The sequence below is a fragment of the Ictalurus furcatus genome, chromosome 5 (genome assembly GCF_023375685.1).
Source record: "Ictalurus furcatus strain D&B chromosome 5, Billie_1.0, whole genome shotgun sequence".
NCBI lineage: Eukaryota > Metazoa > Chordata > Actinopteri > Siluriformes > Ictaluridae > Ictalurus > Ictalurus furcatus.
Window position 1 is genome coordinate 18,375,171 of NC_071259.1, and position 21,203 is coordinate 18,396,373.

A 21,203-nucleotide genomic window follows, 5' to 3' on the forward strand; every position below is an offset into this window, starting at 1 on the left:
TATATATATATATTAGAGCTGCAACAGCTAATCGATAATTATTGATAATTATCGATCATGAAAATCGTTGTCAACGAATCTTATTATTGATTAGTTGGTCCGCGCGCGGCACGGGGAGAGTTACTCATTACGTTACTTCTGTTCCGAAAACATGCTCCAGAGAGTAAATACTAAACTTGTGTCCCAAGTGACATACTATACACTTTCACTATGCCCTCTGCACTACCCGGCTAGTGCAGTGTTTTTCAACCAGGGGTCCGTGACCCTAGTGGTCAGTGGTGTAATTGCAGGGGGTCTGTAGGAAAGTTTTAAAAATGTTTAAATAATATTATGTATATATTTTTTTGTTAAATTTATAAAAACATATTAAAATGAGATGTTTTAAAATTAATCAATTTGGTTATTCGCAAATATCATGTTAGCTGAGCTGACGATCGTTCATTGATGGATTTATTTTAAATTTATTTACAAATGAAATGATAATTTGCAAAAACCTATGAGTGGTAGACAAGTTGAGTGTTGCATTGATGGATAAAATAAACAAAGGATAATTCAGAGAGTCAAATTAAATGTCACACCAAGAATAAAATGTAAAAAATAAAATCTTGAAATGCTTTGATTCCATTTTAATGTTAATATTATTAATGTTAAATATTAATAAAATAAAGCAACATATATAGAAATCACTGTTAATTATATAGTCTATAATTGTTGTGGAATGAGGGTGTCCTTGTGGATTGTTCGAAATATGCTAGGGGTCCAAAGCTCACAAAAGGTTGAGAACCACTGGTCTAGTGTATGTATTTTAGTAAGGTAGTATCGTCTCAAATGGAACACATAATTTTTTTTACTAACCTGAAAGTTTGCCCCCATCCGATTAACCGATTAATTGAAATAAAAAATAATCAGCCAACTAATCGGTTATGAAAATAATCGTTAGTTACAGCCTTAATTAATATATATATATATATATATATATATATATATATATATATATATATATATATATATATATATATATATATATATATATATATATACACACACACACACACACATATATATGTGTATATATATATATATATATATATATATATATTTTATATATATATATATATATATATATATATATATATATATACACACACACATATATGTTAGAAATGCACCGATGTATCGGCCGATACTGATTAAGGCTATTTTTCATGCTATGGGCTATAAGATTTAAATGAGTGACAAAAAAGGTATATATTGCACAGAAAAATATTTGTAGAGTAGTATATTTCATATGCAGTTAATGTTAGACTTAATATCATTTAAAAAAAAAAAAAAAAAAGGATTATTTTAGGCCTATATATTACCAGTTTGATGCCAGTGATTAAGTAGAAATGCTTTTGATTGTGGTGAGTGAATGTGAAACTAACAGGAGGTTTTTTAAAAAAATTCAGTCAATTAATTCTGTTAATATGAATTAATAACATTCAATAAGTTAAGAAATCTTACTTTAATCTGCAGAATTTAGTTAATGTTAATTATAGTAATGTGTTGTCTGTTTATGAGAGCAGTTACTGTGAAACAGCTTGTTGAAATGGAGAGAATAAAGTTTTTATTTGCATTTCCTTCAGAATTGTGGAATTTATTATTAAATTTAAAAGAAGGCATAAAAGGCAGAACTATTGGTATCGGCTGAGAAATTTAGTATCGGTGCATCTCTTTATATATATATATATATATATATATATATATATATATATATATATATATATATATATATATATATATATATATATATATATATTAGAACATAGATAAATAGTTTCTATAATTGTTTGAGTGGAAACTATGCTTTATTTTATGTTATGTTTATTTTATACAATCATTTTTGCTCATTATTTATGCCAATAATCTAGTGGATCTAGCACTGCCTCATTTATTATGTAGTTGTCTGTTATCTTATTTTCGCCATTCGTTATGTTGTTGGTTCCACAGAGGAAAAGATGGCACACTCATCCATTTTATGTAGATGAAAATGTCTGCTTCTCAATATGGATTACTTCTGTGTAGATGTGTGATGGTATGCTGTGATAAGGAAATCTGAAAATATTATATGTCAACATTAAGCTGTACCAGTATCCTACAGTCGATATTATCTACAACAGATATACAAAGTCTAAACAATCCTGTTAAAATGGCAGGTTTGTGTGATGTTAAAAAAATAAAAATAAATAAATAAATAAATTTAAACCAAGATAAATCATGTCAACTTTTTCCACCTTCATTGTGAAAGTACAGAAATTAAGTGAAAACAATCAGAAACTTTTTTTTTAGGGGGGAAAAAAAGGAAAAATAAACAACTTACAATAACCTGGTTGCGTGTGCACACCCCTAACCGAATACTTTTCTTGAAGCACCTTTTGATTTTATTACACCACTCAATCTTTTTGTGTAAGAGTCTATCAGCATGGCACATATTTCCCCACTCCTTCTTCCAAAAACATTCTAGATCTATCAAATTATGAGGGCATCTCCTGTGTACAGCATGCTTCAGGTTGCTCCACAGAGTTTTAATTGGATTCAGGTCTGATCTCTGGCTAGATCATTCAAAAACCTTCTTCTTTTGGTTAAGCCATTCCTTTGTTGATTTGGATGCATGCTTTGGGTCATTGTCATGTTGAAAGTTGAAATTCCTTTTCATCTTCAGCTTACTAGCAGACATCTGAAGGTTTTACACTAAAATCAAGTGGTATTTGTAGTGGTCCATGATTCCCTCCACCTTGATGAACAACACCGTTCTGGCTGAAGAAAAGCAGCCTTAACACATGATGCTGCCACCACCATGCCCCACCGTGGTTATGATGAGCTTTTGGTGATGTGCTTTTTTTGCACCAAATATACCTTTTGGAATTGTTATAACTTTTGGAATTGGTCTCCTCAGACCGTACAGTAGAGTTTTTTGTGAGAAACCGCTTCCGTCTAGCCACCCTACCTCATAGCCCAGAGATGTGAAAAATACTAGAGATTGTCTTGTCCTTTTATACATTTTGGAGGGACGTCCTGTCCTTGGTGATGTCACTGTGGTGCTCTATTTTCTCTATTTGAACACCTTTACGGTGTTCCATGGTATCAGTGTAATCGAATGTAGTCTAATCTGATGCATCTGCTGTTTTGGAAATTCTTTTATACCCCTCTTCTGATCGATACCTTTCAAAAAGCGAGATGTCATGCCTGCTTTGTAAGCACTTTGGAGACCATAGCTTCAGCAGTTGGATGAAACCAAAAAAATGTGAAGAAAATCAACCAGAACCAGCTGGTCTTTATTTGGGGTTAATCAGAATAATTTCATTGATGATAGCTGTATAATAATTACTTTTGAACATGAGATTAAATGTGATTGGATCATTCTGATTACAGCCACATTCCCAATTATAAAATCTGTCATTTTTTTGTTCAAAGGAGAGGCTGGGCAAAATATCTTATTTATACTGATTATAGGTATATGTATACATATTAAAAATACATTCAGTGGTATTTACTTAAATATTTTTTTTTAAATGAAAGAATTTGCAACATACACTTAATACTCACAATTTCACAGCCCGATGTGGCGGTATATCAATAGACCAAATCAAATCAGCATTGTGTACTTCCGGGAGTAGAACGCTGGTAGCACTGCATTGGTATAACAGTATTATCCAAATTATATAACCATAGAATGCTTTTGTTAATCATGTGATTAAATATGAAAATTCATAGATATTGTTTTCTTCTACATATTTAGTTTATGTATTCTTTGAACTCTTCATGATTAACAGGATTATATATGTTTAGCTTTAACTTTGAAGTTATTAAAGCACTGTTGATCTTGTTCTGTAGATTTATTATTGGGATTTTGGAAAGTTAAAATTAGAAGCAAGAGGGAGCTGGCAGCAGAAAAAAATTACCTTTAAATATAGTCTGCTTTATTAGTCAGTGTTTCTTATTGGTTTAATAGGATATGAATCCTAATTGGCTGTGCACCGGAGTTTATTTGACATTATAGCTCGAGTAGAAACTGGAGCAATGTTGGCAAATTTGTCCCAAATACCAGTCTGTGTAATCAGAATAAGCCATCTAAGAAGGTTTAACCAAATAAAAATGTACAGGTACTTTGTGAGCAGCAATGCTGTTGTTTGAGTTTATGCTTGATGTGGATAAGGTTTCTGTGCCCACATTCTAATTTCACCACTGAAAAGGATTTGTTGGAAAATCCTGCTCTGGCCATCTGAAATTATTACACATCCAGAATATTCAGCACTCAGCCAAAGGCTCAGGTCAGGGTTTAGTTAGTAAAATTCAGCACTGATGATATTATTTGCTGGCTTGAAATAAATCATTTGAGAAAGACCGAGATGTTTACTTTTGTTTTTCTCAAATTTATTTGGACATTTTTTATATCAGCCACAGCTTGAAATGCCTGAACTCTAGTCCCTAATGCACTGTGTGCTGACTGATAATGCAAACAATTCACAGACTCATCTGGGTGTAGCAAAAAAGCCAATTTATGTCCTCTTGCTCTCTTGGTTCATATGGCAAGTTGTATGAACTGCGTAGTACCAAGACCAGGCCCCCTCTGTGAGAATACTGTATTGGATGAAGGTGCGTATTCTGCACCACATAAGTTTCATCTCTTCATGCTATTCCAGCAACGCATTAGTTGCTGCACTGTTGCACAGACAATACTGTCTCATACATCTTTTAGGGTATACCCAGAAGGAGACCCTTTCAGCTGAGTCCTAAACCTTCTAAACAGTTGTTCAGGGTGCAGTATAAGGGGTTTATGCCTAGTGTGAAACATTTCCACTTGCATGTATACATCTAGCACCTAGGTAGATCATGTACACTCACAAGGGAGTCTCATCTTTTGTGAACATGCTAGTATGCTAAGGATGTTCCCAGGGCCAGGCCCATAATTTCAAGGTTTGTGGTAACTGTTGCCCTGGGACCATCCATCCTGTTTATCTGGATGTTTGGCCACCAATGATTAATGTTACTGACAGGCCCTCTGTGCTCACAGTTGAACAGGTCATGGTCATCATCTGTGCCACTAGGACCATGGGTCCTGATTGTTGGGTAGTGAGCACATAAGGCCCGTCAGTAACATTAAACATTGATAAGAGTATGCACATACTCTTTCATTGGGTTGCATGAGTAGGCTACAATTCAGGGCAAGTCATGCAGCTGCTAAGTGAAAGGACGTAATAAACTCTGCATAGACACAGGAAGTTCAACTTTCATGGGAGAGTCAGTGTCACCTAAAACTAACATGCTGCCTTAAAAAGGGCCTCTGGGACCGTGCACCAAAGACCTGTCCAGATACTAGCAGCAGGTAGTGCAGGATGTTCTTACCAGGCTGCTGGTAATTGCATTTAAGCCAGCCAACTTGCTGGCTTATTTGCCAACTTATCTGCTTTAAGCACCCAAGTGAGTGACTATCCTATCTCACAATGTGTCAACTTCAATAGTGTCCTTATACGCATTCAAAAGCAGTAAAGCAGCGTACAAGCAGCACAGTGGGTAGAGAACTCCTATAGACAATGTTAAATAAGCTATACTAGACACAGCAATGAAGTGGGGTATATCACTTGAATGTTAAAGATCCAGCTTTAGCTTTGCTAGGATAGCGTTAATATCAGCCTGTAGTGCATGCAGTGCTGCTGCTGAACCGCACTCCACATCACAATCTGATTATCAGAATGCTCTGATGGCGGCCAATCAGAATGCTCCATGATAGTGGGCTCATTACTCAAGTTTAGAGAATGAGAAGCAGCCACTGAGAATACATCAGAATTTGATCATGCAGTCCAACGCTACTATTGCACACACTCAAAAACTGGATATATCTCTCATGGACCAAATTAACCTGAACAGGGCTCATTAAACTCATTGAAAAATTGGGTGAAAATGAGGTGTAAAAAAACCCCCAACCAAACAAAAAGGAGCTCACTCTTTCAGGGGATTAAGTAGCCATGCGTTTTTCTGTTACTGCTGTGATAACGCGGCGAAGTAACTTACCTTTCTCTTCCTAGGGGGCTCTGCAGCCAAGTCTGCTATTTGCTTTACACCCTGCTGTGACCAAGCAGCATTAAAGTGGTGTGAAAATGTATAATCAGCAGTATTTACATAGCCTGCAAGCTTCACACTGCTGCTATTTTGCTGCAGTTAAGGAAAGGCTTTGTTAAGATTCTCCAGTCTGACCAATATGGGCATTGATTATTGTCAATCAACACCATCGGGGCCTGGCAGAACAAACAGCTCATCATCCATCCATCTATCCATCCATCTTCTACCGCTTACTCCTTTTCAGGGTCACCGTGAACCTGGAGCCTATCCCAGGGAGCATCGGGCACAAGGCGGGGTACACCCTGGACAGGGTGCCCAGCTCATCATCCTGCACGAAAATACAAAAGGATTGTGATAGTTCAACAATTCATAAGTTATACAGTTATGTGAAAAAGTATTTGCCTGATTTCTTCTGTTTGTGTATATCTCATAGTAAGATCTTCAAACAAAATCTAACATAAAACAAAAGCAACCTGAGTAAACACGCAATACAGTTAAAACAAATTTAAAAAAAAGTTATCCAACACGTATGACCAATGTGAAACACTAACTGCCCCCTTAAACTTTAAATCTGTTTGTGCCACCTTAACAGCAATAACTGCAACCAAATGCTTACAATACCTGGAAATCAGTCTTTCACTTACTTCTAGGACTAGGATTTACTCCTATACTTTGGATCATTGTCTTGCTGCATAATCCAGTTACGCTTGAGTTTCAACTCAAAGACTGAAGACCGGACATTCTCCTTTAGGATTTTCTGGTAGAGAGCAGAATTCATGTTTTCCTCAATTGTTGCAAATTGCCCAGGCCCTGAAGCAGCAAAGCATCCCCACACCATCACACTTCCACCACCATGCTTCACCGTAGGTATGATGTTCTTTTTGTGGAATTCTGTGTTTGGTTTACGCCAGATGTAATGGGACCCCTGTCTTACAAACAGTTCCACTTTCAACTCATCAATCCACAGAACTTTCTCCTAAAAGGTTTGAGGATCATCAAGGTGTGTTCTGGCAAAATTCATATAAGCCTTAATGTTCTTCTGGGTTAGCAGTGGTTTCCACCTCACCACACTTCCATGTGTGCCATTTTTGCCCAGTGTCTTTCTGATAGTGGAGTCAAACAAAATATTGATTTTGATGATTATGACACGATAGTAGCCTACTGAGAGTAACGTATTGAATGATCCAGGTCCCGAATATGAGCCAGATGCTGAATTTACCAGGGGACGTGCAGAAGGTGTCACATTTGTCAATCATAATATAACTTGATAATATTGTTTTTAGCCATGAAAATTGTACATAATCAAATTACTTTAATTACGAAAATATTAACTATTGTAGTGATTTAAATTTTGCTATCGTGACTGAAATGATTGACTGAAAATGCTACAATACTTTAACTATTTTAGTGCATGAATTATATATAAAATAACGGTGCATATTTTTTGCATCTGTTGACAAATGTCAAAATATAACGAAATATGCTGTATTTATTATTTTGGAATTGTTAATAAAATATTAGGACAGTTTTATGCTATTGGGGCAGTTTAGGGATCCATCCACATTAGATACTTCATATACTCCAAGTCACTAACGACCCGAATATGTAATAATGATTGGTGAAACTATGTATGCATTTAAGGGTTAATTTAATTTCATTTAATTATAGTCTTCTCTCATGACAGTTATAGATAATGGTAAAATAATACTGTTGTATTACTGGACTTCACCTTTTATGACAGCATATATACCACCATCTGGCTATAACAATCAAGACTCAGAAGCAGAATGAAGATCCATTTGCAAGAGGTTTAATAAAGATTGCAGCAAACAAATCACAATCCAGGTATCCACAACCATAAGGCAGTGGGAGGACATAATTGGAAAAATTGGAAAAGTATACAAATTAGTAATAAGAAAGATGACTTGTTGGTGGCGGAGGCATCCATAGCATTGAATTCTACTTGTTTTCTTTTTTGTACTTTGAACCATGTGTTTGTAGGTTTTCTTCATATTATTGATTAAGGATCTTTAATGTTGATAAATTAACTTGTTGCTTCAATCAGAAACATGCGGCAAAATGTTTCGATAAACCAGCCTTGTCTAATTACATTCAACACAATTCTCCCAAAAGGTATTTCCTTGATGGGTGTTTGGATGATAGTGGTGGAGAGCGCTGTCTAACATATATCAGTCCCGGCTCTCCCATCGGTGTTAAGTTGAATTGAGATTCATCAAACCGTTTAGTGTGCTCTCATGCTCTGTGGATGTACGCATTGACATTCCTAGACCAGAGTACTCCTATCAGGATAGAAATGTTTCCTCAATGCCATTTAGCAAAATGCTTCCTGTAGCAGAACAGAGTCAAGGGAATTTCCTTTAATTGATCAACTTTCTGTAGCTATATATAATATAAAATATTCATATAAAACACGATTATGAATTATGGAGATGAAACCAAAATCACGTTTCATTCAGTTATATGATAATATTATTGTGCAAGCCTTTCATGGTTACTTTTATCACCGTTAAGAATCCTTGATCAATAAGTAAACTTGAAGAAACATTACAAACACAAAGTTCAACATTTAGCAACTAGTTTAGAAGTAAACATGCAAGAATAACTAGTGTGAGATTATAAGGTGTTGATTATATTAACATTATAATAATAATATAATATTTTATTAATATTAACATGAGTAATAGCTGTGATAGTAGCTAAAGGTGTTAGTACATTTCAAAATATACCTTCATTTTTTTTTATAGCATGAGCAAGCTCAAGCTAAAATGGGAAATAACATTTTTATATGGCATTCAGACAAAAGCAGAATTTGCTTTGTCAAGAATTCATTGCATTATACACGTCAAAAAAAAAAAAGCGCCAACAATTCACATGGGGTGTACTTATTTTCTCACATGACTGTAAGTGGCAAAACTCTGTTGATTTCCTCTGCAAAGAAGGTGTAAGTGCAATGCAGGCTGTAGGGAGTGAAGCACCTGTGCATGCTATGAGGTCACATCCCACCACATAGAATCACAAGTATGTTATTGGTCCTTTGCTCTAAATTGTTAGAAATGAATGTAAATCCTGTGCAATCACTATAATTGTGTTATCAGTGTGATGTCGTTCACACTGAATAAACTGAAACTTCAGGAAATGTTAAAGAAGAATTGAGAAGCTTGAGAAGCTCTGGACTGTAAAGGCAGAAGGAGAACAAGAACATACTTTGCTGCTGCTATGATGAATTTTCTCATCATAACTTTAGTTGGACATCATTAAGCAGCTTAAATTGCAGCAAATTTGTCTGATGTATCCATAAACAAAACATGACTAGCATGTGAGGTTTTATTAAGTGTTTTATTAACTGTGAGGTTTTATTAAGTGTTTGTTTGGGTTTTTTTCCTCTTGGAAAATGAGCAAATTTTATCGTGCAATTAAGGTTTTATTCATGTCCTCATTATTGGACTCCTGAGTGGAATGTTTATCACCACAACAGACTTTTATTGCTGATCATTTTTAACAGTTTGATACTTGAACTTGCCATTTTTTTTGAATGAGACATCAATAAACACAAGCAGCTCAGAATTTGGTGATAGTCTAAACAAGAATAGAGAGAACATACATCAGGGATTGCACAAGATTGTGCTGGTCAAATAGACCAAACTTCTGAAACCATACTTATGTGTTCGGACAAGCAGTAAGCTAGCCTTACTTCAGCAAGCTTGGATAATTTCCTTCCATATTTTATTCCATGTAGGAAGCTTGTCTTAATGCTCATTCTGTTACTGTGGTAAATTAGTGTTTTGGGCAGACCTGCTGTGTGTAGGGCTAGCTTTACGCTTAGCTTAGCTCAATCAGTTCAATAGAAAAGTCACATGACATTCACTGGGTGAAAACATTTATAGAGGTAGGCTACCTATATCTATAAAAACAAAACGAATGAAGAACAGTACTCAGGAATGTTCTGCGACAGCACTGTTTAGCAAATTGCTGCCAAACTAGTGCATGTATTATTACATGCATTGTATAGCACAAGTGTTTTATACTTGGATAGTGGATTTTATAGATACCAATAACTATGTTAACGATAACAAATTAATCAACACACTGAGGATGGCGTGATCTGTCTGACTATTTCAAATAAGATTGGATATTGTGAGCATGCTTTTGTAGAATACCCCGTGGTTCATTCTAAATAAGCCTTTTCACAGAATTGTTTTTTTTCTTAATAGCTTGTGACAGCCCAGCTTTAGCCTAATCCTGGAACGGCGCATTATGCAGTCCTGCCGAGTGGATTTAATTACTAAACTTGGACCTTGTAGAGTTTGAGTTTCTAAACCCAGACAAATTTTTAAAACATTCATTATCTGCTGTTAGTGTTATCAGTAAAATTTTGATCAGTGTATCCCCCCCCCCCCCCCCCCCCCTTTGATATGCTAACTCTGATGTTTTGTTTAAAATTTTTAATACTGGGATGCTTTTGGGTTCAATTCTTACTCTTTCTTTATATTCATTTCTTCTTCTTCTTCTTCTTCCTCTTATTATTATTATTATTATGCTAATTAGCAAAATGTCATCTTAGATGACGTTCAAATGTCCTCTTAAAATTGTATTGATCGATTGAGAAAGTTTCCACATTATACTTCTGAAGGTTTTGAACACCAGAAATCAGCAGTATGCCAGATTTCCTCCTTTTGTTGAGGTTTGTTGCCAGAGTAGCATTTGTATTTCAGAGCAGAAATGACCAAGAAAGAGTTACAGAATGATGCATTTTAGGTTTTCTTGCCACTTGAATCCATTATCCAGGATGAAAGCCATTCTTATAGTTTTTCTTTAGTTGATTTGCTGACCGTTTCTCAGTTTTCTCTTGAGCTTGTTTTATCACATGCAGTAGTGCTGTAAATAAATGCCTAGCTTTCAAATTTGGGATGTAGCCCATGAGCACTTGTCTTCCATCAACATCGCAGAGGTTTAATAAGGTAGTAATTAATGTGCATTCTACACTATCCTCATGGATAAGTAGTTAAAGATAACTGTAGCGCAAGGTATTTAGGAGGGAATTTTAGCATCAGTTCACTGTGTGCATTATAAAAAGTACTTTCCTCAAAGAGTTCATATACAGAATTTTTTTTTTTGTGGTAGGTTTTATTTTTAAATTTATTATTAGCTTTAATGTTATCTTTAAAGTGCTCTGCCCACGTTGCCCTGTTTGATAGATCGTAGATGATGCCTGCCTCTTCACCATGATTCATCTCTTCAGGGGCTAATGAATTTTCAAAATGAGCAAAAGTAGCATCTATCCTGGCAAGCCCATCTGTTTCTCCCAATATGGACACCTTTACACCAAGCCAATGTAACACTAAGAATTGCTGAGCCAATATGAGACACAAGACTCCCCTTTATTTTAGAGTAAAATGCACTCCGATTAAATAGAAAGCCCCACACTTGCATAGCCTAGGACAGGCTGAAACTGGTCTGATTAGTTCTGTTTACTTTCTTGGAATATAGACTCAGTATGCATCACTGCTATATGTGGTAGAGGTCGACCGATACCAGTTATCGGTATCGGGATCTGTAAAATCCACTAAGATTAAGGAGGTACCTGCCGATTAATCGACTGATAGTTTTTTAAAATTCATACTGAATGAAAACATAAAACATAATATTTTAGTAAAATATTGCTGACCTTTATTTATTTATTTATTTATTTTACAAAATATAGTAATAATTTACTATAACTTTATTTTTTTCCCATTTTATTTTTTCCCCAAGTCATCAAAACTCTGGAATACCACAAATGGAACAATGTGAATTATGTTGTGATAAAAAAAAAAAAATCAAAATAATTAAATATTTTGGCATCTAGACACCCTTTTTGCCTAGAATTTCCAGAAATGTATTCTTGGTATTTCCTCAACCGATTTCTTGAGGAATTTCCCTGAGATGCTTTTTAAACAGTATTAAAGGAGTTCCCACCTACGCCGGACATAGGTGCTATTACATATATTGGCTGCTTTTCAGAATATTTCGCTCCAAGTCTTCCGTTGAAAAAATTTTTTTTTTTGTAAATAAAATGTTAGTTTTCTAATGAAAGAAACTAATATGTTGGCACAGTTCTATTTTTGTCTACAACACAGATTTCAAACATTTAATCATACACCTTCAGATCAAAAGGTTTATAAGATCATGAGAAACATTTCAGTCAAGTGTCTCCAAACTTCTGACCGGTAGTGTACATCCAAACTGAAGAAAAAAGTAACACTCCAAATAATAAACAAAAATAGAGACATCCAAAATGAATAAAAAACACTTCAAATAACACAACAAAATTTGTCAGCAACAGTTTTTTTTTCGCCTCTAGAGGCCGCTCTCGTACTGTATAATGACCCTTCTCAGCCGCTCCTGCAACAGACACAACCAAGAAAAACAATCGGCATGGATTTTTTATGATAACCGGTAGTTCCAGCAATCAGTTATCGGTGGCGATTAATCGGCAAGACCAATCTGTCGACCTCTAATGTTTGGTGTCCTAGATTGGCCCGTGTTCAGGCGTAGTTTCTCCTTATACAACCGGATGTTTTCGCATGTTCGTTTTCTTACAGGACTGTTTTGAAACATCAGGCAGCAGAAAATTGTTTCAGTTGGCATTGCACGGTTTCGACCGGCTTGACGGGAGCTGCAGGATCCAGTATTAACGAGTAAAAGAGGTTTTCTCCTGGCTATGGCACGAGAGGATGGGAAAATCAATCTATATCTCTGTGTGTGTGTGTGTGTGTGTGTGTGAGAGAGAGAGAGAGAGAGAGAGAGAGAGAGAGAGAGTAAGAGGAAGTCACACCAAATGTCAGATCTCTGTCACCCCTCCTAATGCTTCTCAGAGATAATTGTTGACATGAGAGTGTCCAGACAGGATGCTTGCTGCAGGTAGTTGAATTACAGGCGGATGTGACGTTGTTAATACCTCTCGATTGAAAATAATAACATTTGTGCCCTTTTAAGATAACATTAACAGTTTCTATTTCTGATTTAAAGTGCCAGCTTATCGACACACCCCTGATGTGATGTATTATTTCAGCAGTGAAACAGGGGTGGTGGGTGTCTTCATGTCAAAGTTGCTGTAAAGTTATTCTTTGTACTGTTGCTAGGTTCTGCTTTACAGGGACTTGGACTGTTGTCTAACTCTCACAGTTAACCTTTAGTCTGCACTTCTCCGTTTTCAGCTGTCCCTGATACCGGACACAAGATGGCAGTATGTCTCTTTGGAAAAAGTTTTTTCATGACTGGTTTAATTTGAATAAATTGATCAGGCGGTACATGCCTTTTTAGATGTATTGTACTATTGTGAGAGCGATTCTGATAGAAAAAATGCCTTGTGTTTTATGTTAAAGCTATAAAGTTTATCGGGTTATTTTGATTTACTTGATTTAAGACATATTACTACTCATCCACCTGTTCTAAGCTTATTTCTAAGCTTGTGTTATAGTCATAGAATGGATGAAGGCGCTTGTTAGGTCTTTAGTGAAATCCCACTGACAGCCTGCTGGAAATTCCAAATAACCAGGTAAAAGCAGTGGAGCATGTAAATCAATTTGTAGGATGGATTTCCCCAGACAAATAATGATCTGCATCCACTAATAACAGTTCTTCACTGTATCATGACACTTCATTGTAAAATATTACCAGATTGTCAGTTACTGATCAGACTCTGAGGTTGAACACAACCTTGACACTCCTTGGTTGCAGGATGAAACTGTATTGGACCAAATCTGTGTGTGATGAGCATGAACGCTAGGATGCTTGCAAAATCACCAGACCTCCGTTCAAACTAGCTATCCAAATAGTTATTCATGAACTCCAGCTGCACTGCACACCCAGTCAGTGGAAAGTACACTAAAATTCACAGGAACTATCTCAACACACTGGTGGCATGCTTACTTGATAGGATTGGCGCTGCTATTAAGGCGAGGAAAAGCGTAACCAAATACTATGGGGGAAAATGACGCATGCAATTCGTTTTTTAATCCAGGAAGCTTATATACTTTATATATACTTTATAAGTACAAAATATTTCAACCTGTAACTTAAGAAAAAAAACAAACTACTTTGAAGTGAAGTATGCATACCTTCTGCACTGATGCAATGGCTTCTCTTCTCACAGGATGTTTTGAACAATCTTGGCTCGTCTGAGCTAGATGAGGATGATCTAATGCTGGATCTGGAGCTCTCAGATGACCAGAGACATCGACATGGTACGTTTTAGCACTTTAAACTACAGTAATAATAATGAACCTCACATTAAAGTCTCTGATGAGTACCCCTCATCTAAAAGTAATTATATAAGTCATTTGTACAATACTCTAGTGGTTAGATTGCTCGCAAATATCTTTTTTTTTTTGTAACAAGCTGTGCTTCTATTGTTTCAAACAGATGAGAATTAAGTTAGACAGCATTTTAATACCCATCAAATATATTGCTTGCATACAACAGAGAATTTTTTTTCTTTTGCTAGTTGATTTGCATTAGTGCAGGTGACTATGCTTATGAGCATATATCCAAGATCAACCCTGTGGAGAGCACAAATTTATTGTCCATTAAAGCTCAAAAACTTTATCCTTATGTAGCAATATCATTAACTTGGGCAGATTTTGTAGTATTTTGGTGCATACTAAAGTTCTGGGGTAGTTTCTAATGTAGTTTCCAGTGTAGTTAGTGGTGTAGTTTCCAATTTTTTCTAATTCATTTAAAAAAAAAAAAAAACCAATTCATTAACAATCCAAATTTCTCATGAATTGTAATCTTTTTCTTAATGAATTTATATTTAACTAAATAAATTCAGTTATGGATCATTCCATCTCAAGTGGTCCAGTAACTTCAAAGTTGGTTGCTTGACCGTTTTTAATTTTTACAATTTTTTGAGTGATTACCTTGATGTACTGGCATTTGAAAACCACAGGTTTTGTTGTTGTTATATTTATTTGGTTTAACTATGATGGCCATCTTTGTGTCATGGCACACAACAGATTTTGGTTATACAGCTGTTTACGCAAACCTCTGTACCTCAACTCAGGATGGTCCTAGCTCCTTGGAACAAAAACTGATCTCTAGAGCACATTACAAGGTACATGTATAAATATTTTGCGCATTCATGTTCCTTAGACTTGGAACTTAAATCCAAATGTAATGCTCATGATTTTTCACAGTTACATTTTCAGAGTCAGTTTATAATAGGAAGGGTTCGAGTCACTTAATTTTTTTGGGAGTACCTAGGTAAGTGTAGTGTGCAGGTAGAACATTTCAGGTTCGAGAGTGCAATTTTTTCAGAAATTTTCACAGAAATGAGTTCTCTGTAGTAGCATTCTGCTGTAAAAAGAAAAATGAGTTTGAGATTCCACTGGTTACAGAGCTAGGGCTCGTAGACAATTGGAGAAAAGCCTACTTTATTCATTCATTTTGAGAAATGAATAGATGTAATATAAGCATAACATATAATTAAAATGAAAAGTATTTTACAGTAGCTATATTTATGAATGACACACAACAGCTTATGCTTGTCAATGAGGTCTGTAATGTTACTACATTTGATATTGGCTACAGTAAAGCATGATCTCTCACAGGGTTCTTCAAATCTGAGTTTAGATCCAACCTCCAAACTTACCTGCCTGTAATTTTCAAGTGATCCTGAAGGCCTTAGTTAGCTTGTTCAGGTGTGTTCAGGGTTGGAGCTAAACTCTGTAGGACAGTGGATTTGAAGAACCCTGATCTATCATGTTGGTACAGGTGGTATGTGTGAAAAGATTTTCTTCAAATATGGAATTACAGTGTCCAGTTGGGTGTTTTACAAATAAACAGTGTCATAAACAGAGCTGGGGTGTTGTTTCTCCTGTGATAAAAGCAGTAAGTGACACAAGAGTTTAGCTCCAACCCCAATAAAAACAGTTGAGCAACCCGCATTGGACCTCTTGAGATGGAATGACCCTTATTCATTACATTATATAAAGGATTGTCATGTTAAATTGCTGTCATATTCACCAATTAGCCGTGCTGTTTGTCTTTTTAGCTTCTCAGGAAGACTCCAGCCAATCTCTTGCCTCCTGTCTGAACTTGCTGCCATCCCCCATGGATCTGCCTACAGACCAGAACACTGCCAAGGAGTGCAGAGATAACAACAGGTACTTTTCTCATCCTCCTCTGTCTCACTTGGTGTTAGTATTCTCCTCTCCTCGCCTCTCATCCCCCTTTACCCTTCGTTAATCTTTTTCTCCCGTCTCCTCCCCTCTCCTCTCCTCACAGGCAGCCGATTTCACTTGCTTGCTAAAACTTCAAATCACGGAGAAGAATTAGATGTGATCACTTCTATAAAAATTGCAATAACAGTTTAACCCCTTGTGCACAGCTCATGGAGATGGTTTAATGAATGTAGAAGTGATTTGAGGAACACAAATATTTCTTATTCTCGTGTTAAGCCATGCTTTACCGCCACTGGATTTCAGTATGTTGGGATATGAAATGTCTTTGCGTATATACGCTTGCCAACAATTCATTTAATTTGATCTGATTTGAAAGAGCGTGTAAGTGTATGCTTAAGCAATGAAGCCTGTTTTGGATTTCATCAGACTGATCTCAGTGCTCTCTAGTGTCACCGTGGTATTTGTAACCCTGTGTTCTTTATGAAGACTTTTTCGAGCATCGTAGCAGATTGTAATCAGCTTGACTGAATAAGCCTCTCGAATAGTTAAATCCACTTCAGTTTCCTGATGCTAACTGTCATATAAACAAGATAGTGTGGTGTTGTTGTTGACAGCTAATTACTATAATTTATACAGTTGTGCTTAGTTTTTTCAATAATCTCACAGTAATGCCAGTAATACATTACTGGTTAAGCTTGTTAATAAATATGCACTCGAATGCCGAGTCCTTACAGAACTGGGTCTCATTTCTGACAGCTGGCTTTTCCTCGTAATGACGCCAGCCGTGTCCCCATGTGGATGTGCCGGAAATTATATCTGCATGGAGATTAGCCTAGAAAATTATATATATTTCCCTGACCTTTTAATTATTTGTACAATTTTTAGAAGCTGTCCTACTATGGTTCTGGTTTATTTGGGAATATAAAAAAGAAAAAAAAGTGTGACTAGCAGATTGTGTCTATAGCTTACCATTGGATGTGTTTATTGATGCAAAAGAATGTCCAATTTCTCAACTGCATGGTGGTTATGAACAATCCATCAAACAAAACTGTTAACAGCAATGCTGTGATCAGAACCTGACCCTAATGAAGGCTTGAGAATGAATCACACAAAGTGTGCATGGAAATTAAATGGATTATTCTTCTGTAACTGCACACCTTTAAGGAAGACTAACATGGCAGGAGGTGTGTGTAATAAAGTGGACAGTAAGTATACAGTGTTCACAAAAACCCCACCACCACTAATACATTTTGTACCAAAAGCGCACGCGCACACACACACACACACACACACTACAGTCATTGTCATTGCTGTGCTGAGAATGATCCACCATTCAGATAATATCTAGTCAGTGGTTATTTGTTGGTGGGCTCTTCCTGTTGAAGGATGGAATCTATATAGTTTCAAAATGATTCCGTACAGGACACCGATTTTCAATGCGGCTCAAATCTGGAGACTATGATGGCCGTTGCGCAAAATTGATTTTCTGTCTCACCACCGCTTCAGTTTGGGGTCATTATCTTGCTGAAAGATCCATTTGCAGGCAAATATTAACCTCCTGACAGAGCTTTTGGCTGAAAACATCCTGCTCCTTGGCTGAATTCATGATGCCATCAATATCCATAAGAGCAGGTGTCAGGTAATTGTACTTGCATTCAGTTCCCTTTTTGTCACAGCAGTTAAGCTTTACAGTTTTGATTATATGTCTGTCTAATTTTTTGTTGAAGGGTTTTTCCCCCCACATGAGATTTTGGATATATTTGATCCAAAGCACAACAGAATTTGAAGAATGGTGGTGATCTGTGTTTTTGAGATGTCATTCTTAAAAAATGTTATAACCCAAGATTTTTGTTAGAACCTGACTTGAAGACTGATATTTGTAATCTGTTTTTGAGACTGCACAAAAAGCTGTTAAAGCTTCCTCTAGAGCGGGTGGTTTTGCCTCGTCAGCAGGACATATGAATGACCTTGGCTTTGTATCTTTAAAACAGCTTTGAATTACAGGTCCACTGTACTTAGTGTTATGCGGCCTGTTGTACATTCACAGCACATCTGGCCAGCAGTTTGCAAGTCAGTTTCTGTTTTCCTTTGTTTCTCATCAGCATTCTTTTTTGCAGTGGGTATTGTGACAGCTAGGACTGGGTGACATGACCAAAATATCACATCATATTTTTCATATTATTGAAGGTATTATGCCATTTGACAGTAATTTATTTTCCAAAGCAACTAACACAAAAAAAGTTTTATGACTTAAGCACAGTGATTTTGACTGTGTTTTTTTGCTTGCCAATATTTCTGTATTTGCTCAGCTACCCTTTGGAAAAACACATCACATATTAGGTCCTTTTGTGAAATATCTGTGGGTTTTTTTCTTTTCTTTTTTTTTAAACAAAAGCATGTACGCATTATAGACAGAATCAGAATACTTGTAAATATACAGGTTGGTGGTACTTCCAGTTGGACACCTCGCATCTGGTCAGAGGCGGCACTAGTGTGTTTTAGTTAGTTATAAATATGAATGTAACAAACTGAACATTTATGGCATTTGGCAGACACCCTTATCCAGAGCAACTTACATTTATCTCTCTTTTTTTTTTCCTATTGAGCAGTTGAGCAAGGTTAAGGGCCTTGCTCAAGGGCCCAGCGGTGACAGCTTGGTGGTGCTGGGATTTTAACTCGCAACCTTCCAATCAGTAGTCCAATATCTTAACCACTGTGCTACCGTTGCCCTTGAACCAAAACGCTGTGATGTTATTAATATTAAACTAATTAGACATATTTAACTGATAAGACAAAAGGTCACTGCTTTGCTTTATTTGATCTTTGACCTTTTGAGATTTTTCTGCTACCAGTTTCCCATTGCTTGCATACACATTGTCCTGTCAGGTTTAACTTTCCTAAACTTTAAATTTTCCAATTTTCACTATCATAGTAAAGCGACAAAATATACAGTACAATACAACAAGATTTTTAATTAGTTAAATAGGAGATAAGTAGGAAATGGTCAAAGCTAAATGCACACAGTCTTGTTAATCATGAAGTGATGAATGTGGGAAGAACACTTTGAATTATAACAGTTTTAGTTGAATACAGGTTTTTTAATATCATCAGAAAGGACATCATGGGTATCTTTTTTCCCCCCTCCAACTGTGAATATTTAGAGGTACTCTAAGTATTTCTTTATTTAATCACCATATCAGCTAAAGCATTATGTTTTTCCAATATGTTGGTTAAATAACTTGGATAATACTAATAATTAAAAAGAGCTTATTGTCCACCTGTATGTAGGTTCATTGATGCCATGACATAACAGTGATTTGGTCTACTGATGTGCCACCACATTGGGTTATAAAATAGTTCATATTACATGCATGCCGCAAATTCTTTCATACCTTTGCAATGATCAAGTTTTAATATGTAACAGAAAATCAGCACGAATAAAAGTGTTGCAAAAGTGCTTAACTTTACTTGAATCAGTATTGGTGTACAGTGGTGCTTGAAAGTTTGTGAGAAGTTTTATTTCTGCATAAATATGACCTAAAACATCATCAGATTTTCACACAGGTTCTAAAAAACCCAGTTAAACATATGAGACAAAACTATTTTATTTGGTCATTTATTTAATGAGAAAAATGATCCAATATAACATATCTGTGACTGGCAAAAGTGTGTGAACCTCTAGGATTAGCAGTTTAATTTGAAGGTGAAATTAGAGTCAGGTGTTTTCAATTAATGGGATGACCATCAGGTGTGAGTGAGCGGCCTGTTTTATTTAAAGAAAAGGGATCTATTAAGGCTTGATCTTCACAAGACGTTTTGTGGAAGTGTATCATGGCAATGAACAAAGGAGATTTCTGAGGACCTCAGAAAAAAGTTGTTGATGCTCATCAGACTGGAAAAGGTTACAAAACCATCGCTAAAGAGTTTGGACTCCACCAATCCACAGTCAGACAGATTGTGTACAAATGGAGGAAATTCAAGACCATTGTTGCCCTCCCCATCTCAGAGTTGAAGCTGTTCTATAGGCTAAAATTCCTCCAAGCCGATGTGCAGGACTGATCAACAGTTATCAGTGATGTGTAGTTGCAGTTATTGCTACACAAGGGGGTGACGCCAGATACTGAAAGCAAAGGTTCACATACTTTTGCCACTCACAGGTATGTAATATTGGATCATTTTCCTCAATAAATAAGTGACCAAGTATAATATTTTTGTCTGATTTGTTTTCATTGGGTTCTCTTTATCTAGTTTTAGATCTTGTGTGAAAATCCGATGATGTTTTAGGTCATATTTATGCAGATATTTAGAAAATTTTCAGGGGTTTAATAACTTTCAAGCACCATTCTAAATAAAACTAAGGTATACTGCCCAGCCCTAGTGATTGCATGGTTGACAAGAGTTTCTCCTTTTCCCACTATTGCACTAGCTAATGCTTTTGTCTGCAATTAGGAAATGAATAACTCTGAAGACCCAGTGAGAAACAACTTAGTAAGATTATAACACTACGATTAGTGCAGCAAAGGATACTCTAAGGATGTTTCTATGGAGTTTCTGTTCTTCTCCCATACTAAGTGACATGATTTATTATCCTAAGGCAAAATCTTGACTTTTTCTATGGTTGACACATCAACCGTTGACGAAACTGATTTTCAGCCCCAGAGCCCTCCCTCTCTCAAACACAGCTCTGAGGATTGAGGCAGCATTAAACTGAACGAGCGAGAGGGGGCGAGAGAGTGAGAGAGAGAAAGAGAGAGAGAGAGGGAGGGAGAGAACAGAATGGGCTCATCCTACTTATTGCAGCACTAAGACTGAGTCACTTGTTGTACAAAGACAGCGCAATATGTAGAAATTCAAGTAACTAGTAGCATAGCAGATTTATTTAGCAGGAAACCCAACCAAAATTTGATCCCATTTGTGTCC

General features: G+C 36.2%; 1 protein-coding gene across 2 annotated transcripts in view; it reads left to right on the forward strand.

Annotated features, from left to right (window-relative positions):
- ccser1 (coiled-coil serine-rich protein 1) overlaps positions 1-21,203 on the forward strand; it is a 97,779-nt gene that overhangs the window by 17,664 nt on the left and 58,912 nt on the right. For both annotated transcript variants that reach the window (XM_053625023.1, XM_053625024.1), the window contains exons 4-5: positions 14,255-14,345; positions 16,154-16,265. In XM_053625023.1, the coding sequence (XP_053480998.1) occupies positions 14,255-14,345; positions 16,154-16,265 (203 nt within the window). The remainder of the gene's footprint in view (positions 1-14,254; positions 14,346-16,153; positions 16,266-21,203) is intronic.